At 53.2% G+C, this 15,031-nt stretch overlaps 1 protein-coding gene across 1 annotated transcript; it reads right to left on the minus strand.

Moving 5' to 3' along the window:
• Positions 1 to 385: 385 nt before the first annotated feature.
• On the minus strand, positions 386 to 9,147 carry SMKR1 (small lysine rich protein 1). Its single transcript, XM_036497228.2, has 2 exons — positions 9,015 to 9,147; positions 386 to 684 (listed from the first exon to the last, which is right to left on the minus strand). Exons 1-2 carry the CDS (start codon positions 9,021 to 9,023, stop codon positions 496 to 498), a joined length of 198 nt encoding a protein of 65 aa, XP_036353121.1. The 5' UTR covers positions 9,024 to 9,147; the 3' UTR covers positions 386 to 495.
• Positions 9,148 to 15,031: the final 5,884 nt, after the last annotated feature.

Raw genomic sequence — 15,031 nt, forward strand, 5'->3', positions numbered from 1 at the left:
ACATAAGCCCCTCAGTGCCTCCCTTATCCCATGTGACCCTCAGTCTGTAAAAGCCTGATGCCACTAATACTTCAGCTACTGACCATCAGTGGGTAGTCCACGCGTGTTATTATCGCCTCCGTGCACCAAGTCCATTGCTGCAGGACAGGGAACACACAAGTGTATCTTGGGCTTAACCGCCTTTGGCAAAAGAAAACGCAAACTCACACTTACACACAGACCAGAGCTTCCATCTTGGAGAGCAAGGTTTAATTCTCACCCCGAAAGACGGTAATAATTGTTAACGCACTGTCACCTCCGCGACATTGTGCAGCTCCTGGGGCTCCTTTCCGCTCAGCCCCTGAGCAGCCCGGCTGAGCACCCACGCCGTGCAGCCAGGGCCCCAGGGACGCACTTGGCTTGCACTTCATGTTGTCTGCAGTAAAGTCTCGCTGGCCAGCAATCATTGTATAGCCGATTCCTCCTCCCGCAGTCCTGTTCCCCAAACTCCATCACTTAAGTCTTCTTCTTCCCTTTGGGAGCCCCTGGCCAGCGGAAGCCCCGCAGGTGCAGGCAGTCCGCGACATTGTGCGCAATGTAGTACAAGTTCAGCATGGCGGCCGGGCTGAGGATGTCCACTTCCGGCTTCTTCTGCTTCTTCCCTCGGGACCGGCCCCGGCTTTTTTCTTTTTTCCCTTTACCTGGCTTTCAAAGACAAGTCAAAAACACAGGGAGAGGGCACAATTACTTTTTGTATTTTGGCTTAATTTTCCACATTTCCTTACTGAACTAAGAAAAATGTCTAAGGTGGGTGTCGGGCACAGCAGTTACGACTACTCGAATGGCACACAGCATGTCAGAGCGCCCGGCGTTCCAGTTCCAGCTTGCTGCCGACGCGTGCCCTGGGAGGCAGCGGGGGATGGCCCAGCTGGCCCCTGCCACCAACCGCACGCCGGCAGGGAGCTTTGAACTCCTTGTTTTACTTTGTCTTGGCCCAGTGTGTGGCAAGTACTTGAACAGAGAAATAAGTTTCTGTCTCTTGCTTTCCAATGTATCTCTAAAAAATAAGAAATAGCCCCTAAATAAATCGAAACAGCAACAACCAAAAAAGTGCCATGGAACAGACATATGCAACTGAAAGTGACAAACATTTATCAAGTAATCTAGATGAAGAGACTGAATACCATATGTAATCCTTTCTTACATTCTAATTTGAAGAAGTTGCAAAAAGACAATTTGAACACATGAAAATTTAGCAATAACAGAATGACCGTTTGGTCTTAAACGGCATTGGGTCATACAGGAAAACGCGCGTGTCTAGATGCAGAATGCAACCTGCAGCAATGAAGCCAAATGTGGCCAGCCATTTGCTTCGGCCCATGCTGTCCCAGCATCCAACACAGGGCATCTATGAAGAGCAACATGGCACGATTAATACACCATTTACAGTAACAGAAATCAATAGCACGTTGTTGAGCTACAGACTGAAAACAGGCTCGGGCACAGCGTGGTAGCCTAGTGGATAAATCCTCACCTTGCATCTGTCAGGATTCTTATTTTTTTTTTTTTAAAGATTTACTTATTTTTATTGGAAAGTCAGATATACAAAGGGGAGAGACAGAGAGGAAGATCTTCCGTCCGATGATTCACTCCCCAAGTGACCGCAACGGCCAGTGCTGCGCAGATCCGAAGCCGGGAACCAGGAACCTCTTTCTGGGTCTCCCACGCAGGTGCAAGGGTCCCAAGGCTTTGGGGCATCCTTGACTGCTTTCCCAGGCCACAAGCAGGGAGCTGGATGGGAAGTGGAGCTGCCAGGATTAGAACTGGTGCCCATATGGGACCCCGGCACATGCAAGTTGAGGACTTTAGCTGCTAGGCCACCGCACCTGGCCCAACCCTGCCTTTCAAATAAAAATGAGTAATTTAAAAAAAAAAAAAAACACTTTTCATCTTTATTTTTTCATTTCACAAAATGTAAAATGTAAAAACCATGAAATGCATTTTAATGTTTTTCACACATTTTTCTATTTGTGCAACTTGGGATGCCTTTTAAGTGAAGCGCTATGAACAAGATGTCTGTTTCATGCAAATACTGAGCCCTTGCAGGTGGCTCTGATCATCTCGCCTTGAGAGGCACTTGTTAACAGGCTCCCAGCTGTGGTTTTCTGTACATGCAGGTCACAGGACATACAGAAGTCCCGCTGTTTTGTGCAACCTAGCAAAACTTTGCAAATCATTTATTTCCACCTTCAGCTACTAAGCGTCGCTCTTCCCAGACGCCGCTGACCCCAAAGCCTCGGCAGGCGCTGGCTGTGCCCGGGGATGCAGTTTGCATTTGGGGAAGGAGGGACCTTGTCCGGCTGCTGCTTTCCACTGTAAGGACCGACCTGTGCTTCCCACCCCGAAGGACAGCCCTGAGGGTTGGTGGTGGTGAAGGCAATGGCAGTGATGTGTCATCCAGTGCTGGCTTCGTGTCTTAGTTCAAGTCCTGGCCTTTGAACTGTGGGGTCGCCGCATGGGAACGCCTTTGCAAGGCCTGCCTGCTCTGCTTCCAGCCCAGCTCCCTGCTGATGTGCCCAGGAAGACAGTGGATGATGGCCCAAATAGCTGAGCTCCACTGCCCACATGGGAGACCCAGATACAGTTCTGGCTCTCAGCTTTGGCCTGGCCCAGCCCCAGCTATTTCAGCTGAGGGTTGACCCAGTAGATAGAAGATCTCTCTCTCTTTAAAAAAAAAATTATTTATTTTTATTGAAAAGGCAGGTCAGGTTTAAGGAGAAACAGGCAGGAAGATCTTCCACCTGCTGGTTCACTACCCAAATGGCTGCAACGGCCAGAGCTGAGCTGATCTGAAACCAGGAACCAGGAGCTTCTCCCAGGTCTCTCACCCAGGTGCAAGGGTCCCAAGGATTTGGGCCGTCCTTTACTGCTTTCCCAGGCCACAAGCAGGGAGCTGGATGGGAAGTGGGGCTGCCGGGATTAGAACCAGTGCCCAGATGGGATCCCGGGGTGTTCAAGGCGAGGACTTTAGCCGCTAGGCCACGCCACCGGGCCCCACATCTGTCAGGATCCTATATGGGCGCCATTTCATGTCTCAGTGGCCCCGCTTCCCATCCAGCTCCCTGCCTGTGGCCTGGGAAAGCAGTCAACGATGCCCCAAATCCTTGGGACCCTGCCCCCGCGTGGGAGACCTGGAGGAAACTCCTGGGTTCTGACTTTGAATCAGCTCAGCTCCAGTCATCGTGGCTGCTTGGGGAGTGAATCATCGGACGGAAGATCTTCCTCTCTGTCTTTCCTCCTCTCTGTATATCTGGCTTTGCAGTAAAAATAAATAATTAAAAAAGAAAGAAAGAAAGAAAGAAAGAAAGAAAGAAAGAAAGAAAGAAAGAAAGAAAGAAAGAAAGAAAGAAAGAAAGAAAGAAAGAAAGAAAGGCAGAGTTAAGATAAAGGAGAGAGAGAGATCTTCCATGCAATGGTTCACTTCCCAAATGGCTACAATATCAGGAGCTGAGCCAATCCAAAGCCAGGAGTCAGGAACTCCTCTGTTTCTCTCACACGCGTACAGGGGCCCAAGGACTGGGGCAATCCCTGGCTGCTTTCCCAGGCCCAAAACCGGGCCTTGAATCAGTGCTCATATGCGAGGATGACACCAGAGGCAGAGAATTAGCCTGTACACCTACGTGTCAGTCCTGAGAAATATTTTTTTTAGCTTTATTTTGTATTTATTCGAGTTGATGGTTACAGAGAGAGAGAAGGTAAGACAGAAACACTACATCTGTTGGTTCACTCCCCAAATGGCCAGGGCTGTGCCACTGTGAAGCCAGGAGCTTCTAGGTCTCCTATGTGGTTGTGGGGTCCCAAACGCTTGGGCCACCTTCCACTGCTTCCCCCGGCACACTGGCAGGAAGTTGGGTTGGAAGTGGAGCAGTTGGCACTGCCAGGGCCCTGGCTGTGTCCCAGTGCCAGCCCAAGAAGCAATCTTGAAACAGCAGCCTGTGCTTCCTGAGAAAACTCCCAGTGAACAGACAGACGAGGAAGCCCACGCCTGGGCTCAGCAGACAGCCGGAGGCGCGGCTGCACTCGGCCACAGGCTCAGCGCTGTTTGGATCTTGACTTTATTTGTGATTTCATACCTTTTTTGCCTGGCAACCAGTCTTGACTTACCTGTAGCAATTGCAAGAAAATATGTGTGTGTGTGTGTGTGTGTGTGTGTGTACATGCCCAAGTGTGCTCTAACCTCTAGGATCGTGTCAGAACTACAATTCACATAAGAATTTGTCATTTTTATTCAAAGTTATCTTTTGGTAGGAATTGGCAGGCTGACTTGATTATTCGAGGACTCGAGGGAGCTGGACAAGGCTCACCAGTTCTCATCTTCTCACAGAAGATCCTGAACCTGCTCGGGAGATTCCCAGGACCCTAGAGAAGGCAGAGCTGCAGCGCTGACGCCATCTGAGCTCAAGAATCATTGCAAAGCTGCACTCTGCGAACGGCAAGAGAGCCACGGAGACCCACACGTGCAGCAGCAGCTGGTTTTCACCCAAAACGCCAAAGCAGCTCGGGGAGCAGGGACGATCCCCGCGGCCTACGGCGCTGGAATACTGTAATATCCGGCTGCAGTCCACGCTTGGACCATGTACAAAACTGAACTCAAAGTCCATCTCAGAACTAAATGTAACAACAACGGGGTAACGCATCAGGAACAAACATAGCGAAGACCTTTACGGTCTTGGATAGGACAAAGACTGGCTGGATATGACACCAAAAGCACCATCCACGAGAAAAACTGACAAGCTCACCATTAAAATCCAACGTGTGCTCTTCAAAAGATGTTAACATAATTATGATAACAATAAGCGATGCCACAGGATGGGAGGAAATATCTGCAAACCCTCTATGTGGTAAAGTCCTATATTCAAAACACAACCATGGGGGATGGGGGCAGGCGCTGGGGTGCAGTGCGTTCAACGGCCACTTGGGGCGCCCACATCCCGAGAGCCTGGTCCAGGTTTTTCTACTTCGATTTGCTTCAGCTCCTTGGTAATGAACTCGGGGAGTAGCCGACGAAGGCTAGTCTTGGGCCCCTGCCACCCATCTCAGAGACCTGGAGGAAACCCTGGCTCCTAGCTGTCACTTGGCCCTGTGCTGGCCTGTGGTGGGCATGGGGAATCAGAGACGAAAGATCCGTGCTTTCCCTGATCTGTACCTCCACCGTTCCAATACATAAAGGCGTACATCTTTCTCTAAAGGACCAATCACACCGCGTATGTGAGAAAATGGGACTTTCACACACTGCTGGCAGAAACCTTCCCTGACAGCCAGGGAGGGCGGCTGGCGCAGTGGGTCAGCCGCTGCTTGGGCTGCCTGTGTTGTATATAGTGTTTGGCGCAGTGGGTCAGCCGCTGCTTGGGCTGCCTGTGTTGTATATAGTGTTTGGCGCAGTGGGTCAGCCGCTGCTTGGGCTGCCTGTGTTCTATATAGTGTTTGGCGCAGTGGGTCAGCCGCTGCTTGGGCTGCCTGTGTTGTACGTTGCGGCTTCTCATCCACCCTCTGGCTCACACATACGCTGGGAGGGGCAGACACCAGTCAAGTACCTGGTTCCCTGCCCGCTGCAGTTTAAGGTTTCTGGCTTCAGAAAGGCCCTGCCTTGCCGGTTACAGGCATTTATGGAGGGAACCCGACAAGAAAGACCTTTGCCTTTCAAATAAGTGTAAAAAGGGGTCAGTGTGGTGGCACAGTAAGTTAATCCTACACATGTGGTGCCAGCATCGCACGTAGGCATCGTTCTAATCCCAGCTGTTTCACTTTCAATCCAGCTCCCTGCTAATGGCCTGGGAAAGCAGTGGAGAATGGCCTGAGGCCTTGGACACTGTGCCCATGCAGGAGACCTAGAAGAAGCTCCTGGCTCCCAGCTCAGAGCAGCCCAGCTCTGGCCATTTGGGGAGTGAACTTGGGACGCAGCATCTTGCTATCTTTCCTGCTCTGTAAGTCTTTCAAGTAAAATAAATACATTTTTTAAAAGTGTAGTGCAGGTTTTTAAAGTGCAGGTTTGACTACTTGCTTGGGACACCTGCTTGCCACACTGGAGGGCCAGTGGGAGGCCTGGCTGCTCGCACCCTAACCCAGCGACCAACTTATGCATTCCGAAAGGCAACAGATTAGGGTTCAAACACTTGGGCCTCTGCCATCCTGAGGGGGACCCAAACAGCTCTGGGCAACAGGCTTTGGCCTGGCCCAGTCCCCTGGCTGCTGCGGGCACCTGGGGACTGAAGCATTAGAAAGAAACATGTCAGCTCTACTTGTAGTAGCCAGTCACTGGCCATAACCCAAAGTCAACAGCAGACAGAGAGCTAACACACCGTGGCCTGACCACACCATGCGACACTCCTCAGCCACACAAAGGAGGAACTATTAATACCCACACACACTACAACATCGATGAATTTCTAAATAATTATCCAAGCAAAAGGGCCCAGCCCTGCCTGCCAACGCACCTGACCCCACATCCAGTGGGTAAGATTCTGGAGATGTGGAGAGGAGCTGGGGGACAGGGAGAATGAGGAGAAGGGCAGAGGGCAGGGAGCACAACGAGGCGCTGGGGCTGACTGGCACCTCGTTTGCCGTGGCCTCACACCCTGAAACCTGTTTTCTGCCAAGGGCCCTTTGGATATTTACAGCATTCCAAGGCATACAACGCAACCAACTTCAAAACTAGCCCAGGCCGGTGTGGTAGCTAAGTGGCTGAGGTCCTCGTCTTGCCTGCGCCAGGATTCCATATGGGCACCAGTTCCTGTCCTGCCTGCTCCACGTCTCTTCCAGCTCCCTGCTTGTGGCCTGGGAAAGCAGTTGAGGATGGCCTAAAGCCTTGGGACCCTGCACCTGCATGGGAGAACCAGAAGAAGCTCCTGGCTCCTGGCTTCAGACCTGCTCAGCTCAGACTGCATGGGGAGTGAGCCAGCAGGTGAAGATCTTTCTCTCTGTCTCTCCTTCTCTCTGTAAAATCTACCTTTCCAATAAAAATAAATATTAAATATTAAAAAAAAAGCTAGCCTGCCATACACATATTCAATTTTTGAGTCCTACCTGTGGCAGCCCTGGCAGACCCAGTACAAATGTTGCGCAGCCTTCTGTGCCCCTGGGGCTGGCACTGCCCAGCCCAGGCCAAATTGTCACCACAGAGCTCCCTCCTCTAGCCCTCCAGCTCTACCAAGGAGGTCAGGCCGCTTGCTCCAGTCACAGTGGCCTTCCTCCTTGTCCCCAGCTGGCCATCATGCCCCCTCGTCCAGGTCTTTCCTACTGGGACCTAACCAGTTTTTCTCTTTGTGCTACTCTGCTCGATGGCGCCCCTTAGTGGTCTGGAGGTGAAGCCCCTGGCTGGGATCTTGCCCCTCACCCTCCAGCTTTGCTCCCGACTCCAGCTTACTACCAATGGGCACCCAGGAAAGCTGCATGGGATGGCTCGATTGGTGGGCTCCCACCACCTGTGGGGGAAGGCAGAGAGTGTTCACACCTCTGGAAGCAGCCGGCACATGGGGATGAGAGAGATATCTTCTATTGCCTATTGTACTTCCCAGAGGGTTGCATCTACTACGGCTGTGCCAGACCAAAACTAGGAGTCTGGAGATTGTTCGAGGACTCCCACACGAGTGCAGGGGTCCAAGGACCTGGGCTGTCCTCTGCTGCTTTCCCAGACACATCAGCAGGCAGCTGGATGGCAAGTGGAGCAGCCAGGTCATGAATCAACACCCATGTGGGATGCCTACATCACAGATGGCAGCTTTACCCGCTGTGCCCACACCAGGTCACGGAGAAACACATCACTTCTTCCTGCTCACCCTAAACACTTTTTGCTATTTAATAGTAACTATTCGTGTGTTTACACATCTGGCACAATGAAAGGATGAACAAACATTGACTCCGTGCAGACGGACTGCAGGAACAGCAACCAGGAAGCAAGCTGCCTCTCAGTCATTCAACACGGACTTAACAAGCACCTGCTCTGCACCAAGTCCCCTGCTAGGCAGGAGCAAAGCACACGTGGCCTTCAGTCTCCCAGGACGCTTTGAGACCAGTGAGGGAGCAAGTCACGCGTGACTAACCACCAACACTGTGACCTCTCCACCATGCTGGGGCGGGGTGGGCAAGTGCACAGGGCACTGCCACAGCACAGCCAGGGTGGGTGATTGCCTCCACTGGGAACCAGGGAACAAGCCTTTCCCAAACAGATCACATCAGCTGAGCCGAGGAAACAGGTAAAATCAAAGAGAGCCAGACAAGGTTAAGGGGCAGGCAGTGCAAGGAGTGGGACCTGGCAGAAAGGCAGGCGGGGGGGGGGGGGTGTGTGTGGCCCTCGCCCACAGGCTCTGGGAGCCATGTGTTGGACCTTTCCCCAAAGCCGGCGGCTTAAAAAGCTCCCTACACCATTCGGCTTGGGCTCCCTGGGCAGGGACAGAGAACAGTAACATGAACCACAACAGTGACGCCCAACTGAAATCGAGAGAAGCTCAACACCAAATCTACAACGCAGACCGCACGCCGCGAGGAACCGGGCGCTAGCACACCGTCTGTGGACAGCGGGAGGACAAGGCTTCCACGCCAAGGGGTTAACACTCCTGGGCTGGGTCCAGTGCTCGCGGAAGGTGCAGGATGCTGGGGGAGGGCAGAGAGGAAGTGTGGGCTGTGGATTGCGGGGTCTCAAGCTCAAGGGGCCGGGATCAGGTATGTGTGGGTACTTACTGCCTGCCTCAGCGGGCAGCACCCGGGGGCCCCGGGCAGTCCACACCGGGGTGGGACGGGGACTTGCTGTGGGCGTGTGTGTCCTGGAGCCCACGCTGCCAGACTGCCTCTCTCTCCCACACAGAAACTATCTTGGAGTGTGCAAGCTGCTCAACGGAGCCAAGGAACTAAATTCAGGCCCCCGTCAGGCTGCCAGGGATCCCACCCCTCCCTGGCACCTCCTGCTCCCTGGGGAAAGGCTCCTCTCTCAAGGCAGCCCCGGAGTGAGCCCTCAGAATTCCCAAACGGGCGTTAATTACCATGGTCATTCCCTGCTTAGTCGGCCGGGCGAGCGTGGCATCGGCTCCCCACCCGGAAACACGCCGGATGCCCCACTTCACATGCCCCGGGGGCGGCGCCGCGGCCTGCTCCGGCGTGTCCCGGGCCTCCGCCTCCTCTAGCTGCGGCCACCGAGCGTCCGTCCGCTCCTGCGGCCACCGAGCGCCAGCCGCCCTGCTCGCCCGACGCGCCGGGGCACAAACGCCCGGCGGCGCGCGGTGGCCTTGCCGGTTGCCAGGCGACCGGGCCCCGGGGAGCCGGCCAGGGGCACGGAGGACAGAGGACGGCCACGTCTGGGGGACTGGGGGCGAGCCAAGGAGGCGCCGAGCAGCCTCGGAGGAGGCCGAGCGGCCGGGAAAGGGCCACGCGCCCTGCAGACCGTGGGGGAAGAACTCCTTGGGGAGTCCTGAGGGCTAGGGTTAGGGTGAGAATTCTTTGGGGCGCTGTTTGTGAAAGGGACAGCGTGGCGGTTCTGCTTCCGGCATTGTGCCCTCATGCTGCCCTTGGCCCCGAAGGCTACAGGCTGAGGGCACGACTCCTGTGGACTCAGTATCTCTAAGATTCACCCTGAATGGACAAAATCCTTGTTTTTAAAGTTTTTTTTTTTTTTTTTAGGGTGGAGGGAGGCGGGCACATGGGGGTACTTGGCAGACCCTGGAAGTGATAGGTTGTGGGAGAGCACCCCTGCATCTCTGCCTGGTGCCAGGTGGGCGTGACCCATACCAACCTGCCCATAACCTGAGGCAGCTTCCAGCTGCGACGTGACTGGAGGATCTAAAGGGATAGACGTGCCTTTTAGCCAATTACAATGCCACTGTTGGGTGGCGGGACTATCAGGACCGCCCTCTTGCCGTCCCCTTTTCTAGTCTATATAAGTTGTACCCTATACAATAAGTGGCCGTGTTCCGCCAGACTGTCCTCCACGGGTCTGTAGCCGAAGAACACCGTCGCCTCACCCCTCGGTGGTCTAGGGCCCTGCTGGCCAGAGATCCTCGCCATGACGGGTGTGTTGTACCGCTGTGTTGAGATGGGTGATAGGGAGGGTTCCTCTGAGCAGGTGCCTGGAGCTGAGAAAGCAGGGGACAGGCTCTGGCTTCAGTGCCCAGGGCTCTGAATGGCCGAGTGCCCTTGGCTTTCCAAGGGGAGTGGGTATATTGCTGAGTCTCCTAGGTGTGCTTCCCAAGCAAACCTGGGTTGTAAGTGCCTGTCATTTGACCAGCAGGAATTTCCAGGAATTCCTCTGACCTGCCCTCTACCTGTGTGGGACGCACTCTTAATGCCTGATGGGGGCAGCCCACCACCATCACTGCTTACCCCCTGAAGGTCAGCTCTCCCACGTGTGATAAACTCCTACAGTGTGGCTGAGCGAAGCCCTCCGTGAGCGCTCATGCAGAACTGTTCAGTGGAGATGTTATGGGGACAGGATATCAATGCAGCCCCCCCCATGGGGGCTGTAGAACACCTGTCAAATTATTTGGTCTGGTTCTGCCAAGGCAACTACAGGTGCAACTGAAAATTCAGTAAATCTACAGCAAACGATTAAAAAAAAAAGAGAGATGATTTATTCCTTCTTATTGGAAAGACAGATTTATAGAGACAAGGAGAGACAGAGAGAAAGACCCTCCATCCACTGATTCACTCCCCAAGTGGCTGTGATAGCTGGAGCTGAGCTGATCCAAAGCCTGAAGCCAGGAGCTTCCTCGGGTTTCCCACATTGGTGCAGGATCCCAAGGCTTTGGCCGTCCTCGACTGCTTTCCTAGGCGACAGGCAGGGAGCTGGATGGGAAGTGGAGCTGCCAGGATAGGAACCAGTGCCCATACAGAATCCTGGAACTTGCAAGGGGAAGCTTAGCCAATTGAGCCTTCGCTTTGGGCCCCACACATTTTCTTTTGGCCACATTCCCATGTCCCTGGGATGTGTGCCTGCCCCCCCACCTCCGGCCCCTGTCCCCCTTTACCCACAGTGTCCCCTCCTGCCTGCTTCCTCAGCCCTCCAGTGCAGGTGGAGTCGTCCCTCCTCCGTGACCCTGCTCCCGAGGCCTGTCTGGGGCCCTCTGGGTCGGCCCATGGTGGCTGAGAGGCCACCTTGCAGTCCCTGCCTCTTGCTTCTGATCCCAGCTTCCTGCCGTGGGATGCGCTCTGGGAGGCAGTGACTGGCCTGCCACCCCCGGGGGAGAGCAGGGTGCAGTTCAAGGCTCCTGACCACGACTTGGTCCAGTCCTAGCTGTTGCGGGGCATGTAGGGAGTGGGGCAGCAGACAAGAGATCTCTCTGTGTTCCTGCCTTTCAAATAAAGAAAAACATCCCAACAGCACCTCGGCCCCTGCGGGGCACGCGTTGGTCCTCTGGCTGCACCCACTGTGTGCTCACCTGTGTCCGACAGAGGGCAGCCTTGCTCCAGCTCGCCATCCTGTGTCGCTGCCGCTGTGACAGGTGTGAATCTCCTTCATTCTGCCGAACCCGGTAACTTCTTCCTTATTGACCTCTGACTTACAGGGGAGGAAGGGGCAGTGCAATGGCTCACTGGCTAATCCTCCACCTGCAAGCTCAGGCATCACTGATTAGCGTCCCGCTGTTCCACGTCCTACTCAGCTGCCTGCTAATGTCCCTGAGAAAGCAGCAGAGGTGCCTGCACCCATGTGCGAGGCATGGGTGGAGCAGCAGATACAATCTGTGTGTGTGTGTGTGAGAGAGAGAGAGAGAGAGACAGAGAGAGAGCCTTTCAAATAAATAAAAATCCTAAAAATGAAGAAAATGGCGCAAAGCAGGGGAGGGCGCAGTGCTGAGCCTCCCCGCATGGTGTGTGTGAGACAGGCTGCTCCGTGCTCCTCTACACGGGCCCGCCCTCCTCCTGCTGACCTGTCTGTCCCCCTCCCAGGGACCGACCCCGCCACATCGCCTGCCATGTGATGGCCTCCGTGGGCAGTGACGGCTTCTGTGGGAATGACCCAGTCTGTGGGTCATGTGATGGCATCCCCATCCGAGCGCCGGCCTGGGCAGAAGGCACATCCTCCTCGACCTTCCCCACGCCCACTGTCAGCAGCAGCACTGCCCACCCAGGCGTCCTTTCTTCAGCTGCCCTTACCCCCTACATCTCCAACGAGGAACCCATCGCTCAGCCCTGGAGGGCCCACTTCGACAATCTCATTTTATTATTTTGATTTCATTTTATTTAAGATGTATTATTTATTTGAAAGGCACAGGCCAGGAGGAGGTATTTGTTCACTGGTTCACTCCCCCAACTGGCTGCCATAGCCGAGACTGGGCGAAGCTGGAGTGAGGCCGCTGGAATACCCTCCTCATCTCCCACCTGGGTGGCAGGGACCCAAGCACATGGGCTACTAGGAGGGAACTGGACCAGAAGCAGAGCAATCAGGACTTGAGCTAGTTCCCTGAGCTGGGATGCTTAACCCACTGTGCCCAGAGCTGCACCCCGTCACTGTGGGGCAGCCTGTACAGGAGTGCCATGGCAGGCAGCTGGCTGAGCACCTGGCCCGCGCCATGGCAGTCCACGGCCTTGGAGCAGTTTTGACTAACATTCTCCAATTTGCATGTGGAGTCAGTGACTTTGTGTTTTAAAAATCTGTTTATCAAAAATAGAGTAACAGAGGAAGACATTGAGGTTTTTTTTTTTTTATAAAATGAGTTATTTATTTAATTAATTTTATTTTTTTGGAAAGGTAGATCAGATTTAAGGAGACAAGTGACAGAAAGATCTTCCATCTGTTGGTTCACTCTCCAAATGGCTGCAGTGGCCAGTGCTGAGCCAATCCAAAGTCAGGAGCCTGGAGCCTACTCTGGGTCTCCCATGTGGGTGCAGAATCCCAGGGCTTTGGGACATCTTTCACTGCTTTACAGCAATAAGCACGGAGCTGGATGGGAAGTGGAGCAGCTGGGACACGAACCAGTGCCCAAATGGGGTCTGGCGCTTAGCAAGGGGAAGATTAACCAATTGGGCCATTGTGCCAGACCTACCGAGAGGTGTTCCATCTGCTTGTCCACTCCCCAGATGGCCACAGTGGGCAGCACTGGGCCAGGCTAAAGCCAGGGGCTTCCTCTGATCTTCCACATGGGTGCAGGGGCCCGAACACTGGAGTCACCTGCTTGTTTTCCTAAGAAAGCAGACCGGAAATGGAGCAGCTGGGACACAGACGACCCATATGGGATGCCACAAGACCAAGCCTGCATTTTTTTAAATGCTAACCCACTCAAGAATTATTTTGTGTTTACAACTTAAGATAGTTCAATTTATACCATAGGAACTGAGCAAATCTGTGTAAACTGGAAGATGTTAAATTTAGGTAACTGTTCAGCTTCACATCGGAATAGCACAAGTTCACTTTTGTCTATTTATGAATAGACATCCTTACGAATTCTTTATAAATAGTAGTGTTAACTGTGGTGTTCTTTAAAAAAAAAATTGCCAGAATCGAAGCATACATTCTTAGAATGTCTAAACATAGACTATTCTATCACTATCTTTCTTAGAAACTATACTTGAAAATTCCTGTCTCCTCCCTTCTCCTCCAAGCTCCTTCCTTCTGCGCGTCGCCCTCATCCCCTCCACCCTTCCTTCCCCTTGGGACTGGTGACAGCTTGCTTCACTCCCAGGGATGGCCCCCGAGTTAAGGATGGAGACATCTTGGAGATGGGACCGCAGGGAGGCTTCCGGTCCCAGGAAGGGAGGGGGCCTGCCCCCAAAGGTAGTGCTTGAAAAGGGTTGGTCCTCAAGGCTCAGCCAAGCCTGGCTGGCTCTTTCTGCCGCCCCACCCTGTCCTATCTCTGCGTACATTCTGGCATCCACTGTCGTCATCAATGCCACGCCCATGGGGCTGGTCAAGCTCCACTAATACATTTTCTTTGTAAATTAGCTACTCTCAGTAACAAACAAACAGAAAGCTGATCAGTATACTTCCTTTGGGGCTGGCAATGTGGCATTAGTAGGCTAAGCTTCCACCTGCTGTGTCAGCATTGTTCCACTTACCTATTAATGCACCAGGGAAAGTGTTGTGGGATAAAAGTGAGCTCATGCCAGACAAAGTCTAGGATGTATTAAGGAGTCTTTATTAACCAAACTCACTAGAAATTAGCAAACGACAAATCTATATGGCAGTCAATTCTGAATTGAAACCCTGAGAGGGACAAATGGCCATTACCCTGAAGTTCATCTGTTAAGCTGAAGACCTGTGTTCCAGCTTCCCCAGCAGATAAGTTATGCTAAGAAACGTGCACCAACAACCTGGGCACACTTACAAAGCTGCAGTAACCTTTCCCTGGCTTCTCTGCCCACATTCTGTTACTGCTAGGCTTCACCTCTCCTGGAACCCTAGAAAGTAAACAAATTAGCAATACAAAGCATCTTAGCATTAGCATCTTTTTTTTTCTATTTATGTTTATTGGAAACCCAGATATACAGAGAGGAGGAGAGACAGAGAGGAAGATCTATCATCCTCAAGTGGCCGCAGCAGCCACAGCTGAGCTGATCTGAAGCCAAGAGCCAGGAGTTTCTTCTGGGTCTCCCACACAGGTGCAGAGTACTAAGGTTTTGGGTTGTCCTTGGCTGCTTTCCCAGGCCAAAAGCAGGGAGCTGGATGGGAAGCAGGACCACTGGGAATTGAACCAGTGCCTATATGGGATCTTGGCAAATACAAGGACTTTAGTCACTAGGCTACTGTGCCGGCCCAACATTAATATCTTTACTGTTCCACCCAAGCAGTGAACAGAGGGTGAGGTATACAGACACACCGGGACCATGCTCAGGGGCTACCTGTCCTTGGAGTCTGTCCTCGGGAAGCCAGAGAGCAAGCGGGGACTGGGGAGGCCAAATCGGAGTGCCAGAGTGACGGAAGAAAAGAGAGTGAGCCCCTCCCTGTCATGGACCTCTATGGGGGGTTGTGTGGGGGGGCATGTTTACACAGCAAGGCAATACCGCCCCCTCTCGGGTTCCAGATGATAGGTGAGTTCCTGACTCACAGGTGGGCAGAAAGGAGTATGTGGTT

The sequence above is a fragment of the Ochotona princeps genome, chromosome 25 (assembly GCF_030435755.1).
Source record: "Ochotona princeps isolate mOchPri1 chromosome 25, mOchPri1.hap1, whole genome shotgun sequence".
Lineage (NCBI taxonomy): Eukaryota > Metazoa > Chordata > Mammalia > Lagomorpha > Ochotonidae > Ochotona > Ochotona princeps.